The sequence below is a fragment of the Urtica dioica genome, chromosome 3, assembly GCF_054948205.1.
Source record: "Urtica dioica subsp. dioica isolate 48M chromosome 3, U.dioica_male_clone48M_v1_H2, whole genome shotgun sequence".
In the NCBI taxonomy this organism is placed as follows: Eukaryota; Viridiplantae; Streptophyta; class Magnoliopsida; order Rosales; family Urticaceae; genus Urtica; species Urtica dioica.
In genome coordinates this window covers 41,269,087-41,276,654 of record NC_142758.1, presented here as the reverse complement: position 1 = coordinate 41,276,654, position 7,568 = coordinate 41,269,087, and the positions used below count along the sequence as shown (strand labels likewise).

General features: G+C 40.1%; 3 protein-coding genes across 5 annotated transcripts; 2 read left to right on the top strand and 1 right to left on the bottom strand.

Annotated features, from left to right (window-relative positions):
• The first annotated feature begins 221 nt into the window (after positions 1–221).
• LOC149402818 (uncharacterized) lies at positions 222–1,303 on the top strand. The gene is made up of 2 exons (XM_089608539.1): positions 222–260; positions 659–1,303. The coding sequence occupies exons 1-2, from the start codon at positions 222–224 to the stop codon at positions 1,301–1,303; spliced, it is 684 nt and encodes a 227-aa protein (XP_089464665.1).
• A 330-nt stretch (positions 1,304–1,633) lies between these two features.
• LOC149402817 (protein SPIRAL1-like 2) lies at positions 1,634–3,939 on the top strand. Of its 2 annotated transcripts, none has more exons than XM_089609556.1 (3): positions 1,634–1,786; positions 2,500–2,786; positions 3,567–3,939. In XM_089609556.1, exons 2-3 carry the CDS (start codon positions 2,535–2,537, stop codon positions 3,651–3,653), a joined length of 339 nt encoding a protein of 112 aa, XP_089465682.1. In that variant the 5' UTR covers positions 1,634–1,786; positions 2,500–2,534; the 3' UTR covers positions 3,654–3,939. The 2 variants fall into 2 exon arrangements, with proteins under 2 accessions (XP_089465682.1, XP_089465683.1); XM_089609557.1 differs by having other exon boundaries at positions 1,669–1,790; positions 2,504–2,786.
• A 1,242-nt stretch (positions 3,940–5,181) lies between these two features.
• Positions 5,182–6,964, bottom strand: LOC149402816 (coenzyme Q biosynthesis Coq4 family protein / ubiquinone biosynthesis Coq4 family protein). 2 transcript variants are annotated; one of them, XM_089608771.1, is made up of 3 exons: positions 6,804–6,964; positions 6,363–6,569; positions 5,182–5,695 (listed from the first exon to the last, which is right to left on the bottom strand). In XM_089608771.1, exons 2-3 carry the CDS (start codon positions 6,552–6,554, stop codon positions 5,198–5,200), a joined length of 690 nt encoding a protein of 229 aa, XP_089464897.1. In that variant the 5' UTR covers positions 6,555–6,569; positions 6,804–6,964; the 3' UTR covers positions 5,182–5,197. The 2 variants fall into 2 exon arrangements, with proteins under 2 accessions (XP_089464897.1, XP_089464898.1); XM_089608772.1 differs by lacking the exon at positions 6,804–6,964 and having other exon boundaries at positions 6,363–6,771.
• Between the last annotated feature and the right edge of the window lie 604 nt (positions 6,965–7,568).

The window sequence follows — 7,568 nt, the reverse complement described above, 5'->3', positions numbered from 1 at the left end:
CGGGACCTCATTCTTGTTGGTGAAAATATTAATGTTTTCAAAGATAAATGGATTCCCTGACCCTCTGCATTCTCCTTCATTGAAAGCCATTCCTTCCCGAAGACACCCAGGTCACGGACCTTCGCCTTGGCAACGGCGAATGGAACGTAGACTTCATCCATGCCACTTTTTTTACCCCGAGGACGCTGCCCTTATCCTTAGCATCCCTACCCCCACTCGCGATGTTGAAGACCGCCTCCATTGGCACTATTCTCGGAACGGTGAATACAACTCAAAAGTGGCTACCATATAGCCTTTAACCAAAAAACTCCAACACCCCATCTACCTCTATTCCCTCGGAGACTTGGTGGAATCGGCTTTGGGGACTCCAGCTCACTCCCAAAATAAAAAAATTTCTTTGGAGACTTAGTCATGGATTCCTTCCTACCAGCGATGTTCTCGCTAAAAAGAAAATTATTGATAACCCCGTGTGCTTTTTTTTGCAGATCCAAAACCAAAACAGCCACCCATGCTATTTGGACGTGCCCCGACGCCTTTGCTCTTTGGCAAAGTTGTGACCTCGACTCTATCATCGACGCACACATCACTTCAGATCAGATTGGCTTCCTTTCTACAATGGCGGATCACTTGAACCCGGAAGCTTTCCGCTTCTTTGCAGCTGCTTACTTGGTCTCGCTGGACTTATCGGAACAAAGTTCTCAACAGCCAAAATCGTCTCGATACCCGCTATCTCATCGACTGGACCTCTCAACTTCTCGAAGAAATCATTCCCACGCCACAAGTCCGCCATCCCCACACCAACAACGTCTTCAAATATCCTCAGTTCAATGCCGACACGATCCTCATCAACGTAGACACTTCTGTTTGCCACCAACGGAACTGTTGCGGGTTCGGCGCCATACTTCGCACAAACACAGGTGTTGTCATGGCCTCCCACATCGCCTCGACTCTTGCTCTCCTCACTCCCGACATCGCTGAAGCTAAAGCTATCCTTGAAGGTGTCAAGCTCGCTCAGAATCTTCAACTACAACACGTGTCCGTATTATCCGATTGCCTCTCTGTCACTCAACTCATCTCGGCCACCGATTCTCCTACAACGGAACTAGGCCTTCTTATTGATGAGATTCGCCACCTTTGCAATGAGTTCTTGAGTTTTTCGATTTCTCGCTGCCCTCGAAACTACAATAAGTCAACGCATTTGCTTGCTAAATTTGCTCTGCCCTTTAATCATTCTGCTACTTGGTTATCTGATATCCCTCATTCTATTGTAAAGGCCATTTTGGCTGGAAAAACCTTTATTTGACTAATAAAATCAGTTTCCCATAAATAAATAAATAAATAGATGTTACATTTTGTTTTTAACTAATACATGTTACATCTGCGTGTAACCCAGCTGTAATTTTGTGTTTTTCCCTACTTATCATTAATATCTACTTCCTAAAAATAAACAAAAATGATTTGTGACGGAATAAGAAAAATAACAAAATACATCAGCGCTTAATCCAACGAGGGAATATTTTTTTTTTAAAGTGCGAACAATAAAAACCACTGGAAATGGAATAGAATTTTAGAATTTGAAAAAGAAAAGGTTACGACAAAATAATAGTAATAAAATATTATTAAAAAATAAAAAATAATAAAGATTAGTGTCAATAAACGACACAAAGACAGATAATTACATTTTCAGTGTACCTTTTATATCTCCCTCTTCCAACACTCTATTTCGCTTACTCTCTCTCGCCTTTGCTTCGGAGCTTTGCTTCAGATCTGATCCCAAACAACCCAGGTATGTCTTCCATTCGCTAACCCTAGATCTTGGCCTACATGCTATGAATTAGCGCTTCGAATCGCCAGCTTGCGATGCCGATTTCTTCTATCCTCTCCAATTCGCTGTTACCGAATTGATTATTTATTTCTATTTTTTAAGTTTTGGCGTTGATGTAGCATGCATTAGATCTACTTGTTCCAACATGAAAATCTTCAGTCGAGACGTTTTTCTCATCCTTTTTATCGGTGTTTTCCTTTGCGATTTGATTCTCGAATGTGGCTGTAACGATTTGATTTGTCTTTTTATTTAGTTTTGTGTGCTTTATTCTGTTGTTACCGTAGGTATGAAGCTTTTTTGTGACTGAAGAATTTGTCGGTACTTGAAATTTTGGAGTAGATCCTGTAAAATTATGAAAAAGTGGCTCAGTTCGGTGCGTGGATTCACAGAAATTTTGAATTTTGAAAATGAAATGCCATAATCATATGATTAATAGACTTCGAATCAGAAACAATGACTCATGGCTTGGGCTCTTACAAACTTAATAATATCTCAACAAGTCATGTAGTTGTTGCGCATAAGTAGGTTTGATGAAACCAGATAATCAAGTTCATAAACGTAGCTTTCAGATAATGATGTAATTAGATATATTCCCCTAGGAAGAAATAATATTTTGACCAATGTTGTTCTTAATTGTTAGATTCATTCAACTAACTTACATTCAACTATCTTAGGGAGAGACTCGCCCGGCAGAAGGAAGTTAAAAAGGATGGGTCGTGGAGTGAGCAGCGGAGGAGGACAAAGCTCGTTGGGCTATCTTTTTGGGAGCGGAGAGGCTCCGAAACCCGCACCGGCGGCGGCTCCTCCGGCCGAAGCTCCGGTCAACAACACGCCACCGCCGGCAAAAGCTGCCGCTCCGGCTCCGGTGGATGTTAGCAAGCAGATTCCGGCGGGTATCCATAGTACTTCCACTAACAACTACTTAAGGGCCGATGGCCAGAACACTGGCAACTTCATCACGGTATGAGAATTTTTTTTTTTTTTTTCCTTGGGCTATATTTGGAGGTCTAATTTTACGGTAGAAAATGAAATTTTGAAGAAATATCTGAGGGGAAGTCAAAGTTCTATTTTGTTTGGATGTTAGTGACTTTTTAGGGAAAGAGAATAAATCCTTTGGTAGTTTGAGAAAACACATTTTTCAAAGGAAAATGAAATCCCAATTTTGTTATACATTTCCGTCAAACAAAAAAAAATTACCTCAATTTTTCCACGATCCACACAACATGAGGAAAATACAATGGAATTTTGAGTTTTTTCCCTTTTACATTTTCCTGGTCCAAAGGGTAGGTTCCTGGCGTTTGGGTTCTTACTTTTTACTTGTGCAAGTCCTAATAATTGTATATGTGTTTCATAAAAAAAAAATAATAAAAATAATAATTGTATATGTTTTTATTTCATACGAAAAAGGAAAGGGGTATATATTTCCTTGGGTAGAAATCATTAGAGATTCTGTATAAGCAATACTGTGTATTCAACCGCAGAACTAGCAAGACTGGACCGGATGTTCATGACTTGTTCTGATATCGAAATTTTTTTATTTTTTACCTGAGGAAGTCCATTTTTTTAAGTGATAATTTGTATTTGAAGGAAAGAACTCTATAAGCAGTTATAATGCTACAAAAACAACCACTAGATGGCGTACGTTTTATGGGGTCTTTTTATCCCGTTCACAAACTGTCCCATCTAATTAGCTTTGTTACGGTATTGAAACTTACTAATTGGTGTTAAAACTGCGATGTAGGATCGGCCCTCGACCAAGGTCCACGCAGCCCCAGGCGGTGGTTCTTCCCTCGGGTACTTGTTTGGTGGGTCAGGTGATAATAAATAATCTAACTGATCTCATCACCTTCTAAACCGAAGATCTTATATTTTATTTTATTATATCATTGATTTTTGTGGAATCATCTTCTTCTTTAGATGACTTGTCGTTTTCAGAATTTTTTTTTTATATAAAAGGATGATATCTGGATTTGTAATGTAATATATATGGCTATGGAGTTGGTTGCGAATGTTCAAATTTAAGAAGCAGTGTCTTGGATGCTCAAGGCATCTGCTACACAGCTTCGTTGTGGACTAGTGACATTTTCGAGTTCATATTTGTTTATACTTGATCACATTTTTTTTTACAAAAATATTTTTTTTCCGTTTTAAAGCCAAACACAAATCTAGTATCTATTTTGCTTTCGTGAGTTGGGATTAAAGATGGTAATTTATTTTTTATATTATAAAGCAAAAACTGGCCAAGGATTTAGGGGGTAATTTGTCTTTGTTAACTTTGATTAACCAAAATTTAGCCAATATGGGCAATCTTGCGAGAGAGATGCTTGGATAGGAGTCGTTGAATGTTACGGATAAAAGGCCGATACTAGTTGGGGACTCGACACCATTCACAACCCTTGAAACTAGAAGACTACTTGTCTGTAGTCTCGATAACAATTTCACTTGAGCCGCCTTTTTTTTAGTCGTAAATTGGAATATGGAATCAAAATCTCTCCCGAATATTCAGTTTGAACTTACCTAGTTGAGACAATCTCTCTATGGTGGCGCGATCGCTGGATAGGGTAGTATGTGTCTTCGCTGCCTAAAACTCTTGAACCAACTTACTAGCCATGGCCGGAATGTCTTTCAGCAGAGAATAAGCAATGTCGTGCGGAACGAGTTGTTTCTAGCTTTTATCTAACAACTTTTTATTAGACACTCAGAACGTGAACTTCCGCCATGACATCCAAAACCTTATTATTTTCCACGAAATGCACAAGGCTCGACTCGTATTAGGACCCTCGGGATAATACTGTAAATAGAATTAAGTAGTTAGTTAAATCATTTGCCTAGTATCGATAAGAGAAAGAGGTACAAGGGAAAGGGTACGATCATTTTGAATGAAAAATTGAGATGTTTCCGAGTCTCTCTCGAAAGTCTGTAATATTGTGTGTTTTCCTATTTTGTAAGTAATGAAATATGCATCTTGCAATTTTTACTTGCAGTGTATTAGTTATCTGACTGTAATACCTACTTATTAAAAACTGAAAATCCTAAATATATATTGAAACTTAAAGTGCGCCATCCCACAACTAAGTTTCCTTGACATTGTACTACAAACCTTTAATTATAATTTCACTTTTTAAATCTTAATACAAATATAGTCAACCGATTATGAAAGCCTTCACCTCCTAAATCAACGTTCCATCTTTCAGAAATATTGCAAACAAAGCTACAAGACAGTCAATGAAACCCTAAGCTATCTAAATGGCATCTTGTAATAATTGAACACATAAGAAACGCATAATTGAGCATAGAAACTAAAATCCCACATTCTTTTTCTTTTCTTTAAAAAAAAAAAAAAAAAAAAAAAAAAAAAAAAAAAAAAACTTTTTAAGATTTGGCAGGGACCGGGGCGGGAATTATCCCCCACTGTCTCCGCACATCATCCAAGTCCTCGTGAAAGTGGCGCTCGTAATAGACGGATATCAGGTCGGTGCAGTGGGCCCCGGCCCGGACGGCCCACGGAAAATAGTGCCGGAAAAAGAGGCTCCTCTGAGTTTCGGTGAACCTGGCGGTGCCACCTAGGACGGACATGAAGCACATGGGAAGGTGCATCTGCTCGAACTCGATGACTTTTAAGGCCGACTCGCCGATGAGGTTGGTTGGGAGGCCGAAGAGGGCGTGCCAGAAATCGTGGACCTCGCGGGCCCGGGTCGCCACGTAGGCGAGCTCCTCCGACTCCATGAACCTCACCGGAGGCCTCTCGTCCGGAGAGAAGTTCCTTGACCCCATGAACCGCGCGTAGGCCCCGCCGAACGTCTTCTCGGGGAGCTCCCACGCGTGCCCAACCTCGGAGGATATCACGCGCGGTCGATCTGCTAGTATCGCCTTTCAAACAAAATCGAAAACAAAACAAGGTCTCAAAATAACGAGCGGAGAGTATTTTTATTGTGTATCTGGAGATAGATCGCTCTGATACCATATTATAATTTGTAAAAACAATCAGTGAAAATTCGCGGCTCGGGCAGAAGTTTGCCCAAAAACTCAAAATTCGACTTGGTAATTCAACTCCTGTTTCGTAAAATCTAACCAACGACACCCAGCATTTTAAAGTTAAACCCTGATTCAAGCCATGGATATTGGGGCAATTTAACCCTAACGAAACCGGCTCATAAGGCGGTTCGTGACGAGATCTTCAGCGAATACATGGACTATATATTTGACCATTTCTGATACCTCCTAATTAAGGTGATTTGGTTTAATCATGAGTCAGTGAGGCAAGGGTCCATATACTTGTATTCACTCGTGGGAGATTATCGAGAAATGAGACGAATTAATGTGAGCGCTGATGATGATTCAGAGAATCGTGTCTGGATATCACTATTCGGGCGAGTGTGAGCTCCAATAAGAAGTAGAACTTTTAAAACATACTACTTGATAATCCCAACTGCGCTTTTGCCTCATTAAGTCCTCACTCCTCACTAACAAAATCACTATGTCTTTGACTTAACTTGCATTCTAAGGAACAAGGATCACAATCAGAATCATATATTACCCTGCCTTCTGGGCTCTGTTTCATTCTCTGAAGAACTCTCTCGAAAGCCGGTTTTCCTGTGGTCTCTCCGAGAGCAGCGATAAGGTCAGCCCTTCTCGGATCCAACAATGCTCCGACCGCCGATCCGACCGCCACCGCGGCCTGCTGCCACGTGTTCAGCCGCACTCTAGCCCCTCCGATCATTGGGATCATCGAACAAGATCGACGCTGAAATGAAAAATTACACAGGCATTTCAACAAACAGGTTGTGGACACAAGAATAATATCAGCACGTATTTCGATCGCAAGGAAGTTCGGGAATCCGAAATTTCATTTTGTTAGAATCGGGTTCCACGGAATTTGAGATGAATTTGCGTCTAATCTTCATATATCGTTTATTACTTGCAAATAATATGAATCTTATGCGAAAGCTGAATGAAAAACGCAAAGAATTTGGAATACCGTCGATGTTGCGCGTGGTGAAACAAGTTGTGTTGATCGGTGATTGGTTTAGGAAAAAATTGGGTCCGCGTGGTATATGTACGTCATATATTTAAATTGGGGCGAATATGATAATATGGTTTGTCGTTGGTCTCGGTTATGAAAAAGTCTACGGCCGTGGAACGTATTAACAAAAAATTATGGAAAATTAGCAGTTAAGGCTGACTATGCCACATCAGCATCAGAAGCTCAGGTGGCAACCACGTCAGCACCAGCCGTGTGCAAGTTAGAGCTCAACGTGTGTGATAGTCAGTTAGGCAATTAGCCTGAGTCAAGTCAGATTACATTTAGAGTTAAAACGTAACTCATGTTATTTATCAAACACCTATATAAACTTTGTAACTGAAGTTAGTCATGAGAAAAACAGTTACACAAATCTCTCTTTCTCTCTTACATTCTATTAGATTGAGATTCTCTCATTCAATTTCTGCAAATCTCAACTTAGTATCAGAGCCCATTAAGCCCAAACGGGTATCCGATCCAATCATTAAGATTCGACCTAAGATGAGCAACCGCAAAAAAACGCTATCTTGAGGGGGGCGTGTTAGGAATCCCACAATAAAAGTGAATGGAAACTAACAATAGCTTATAAAGGTCATGGGTTACTCCTCTCATTACCAATTGGTTTTGAGATTGAACCATATGACATTTTCACATTAGCCATTTCAAAAAATTATGAAAAAAATAAAATGTCATTGATAAGAAGTTTTGTTGACGAGCTTCGCC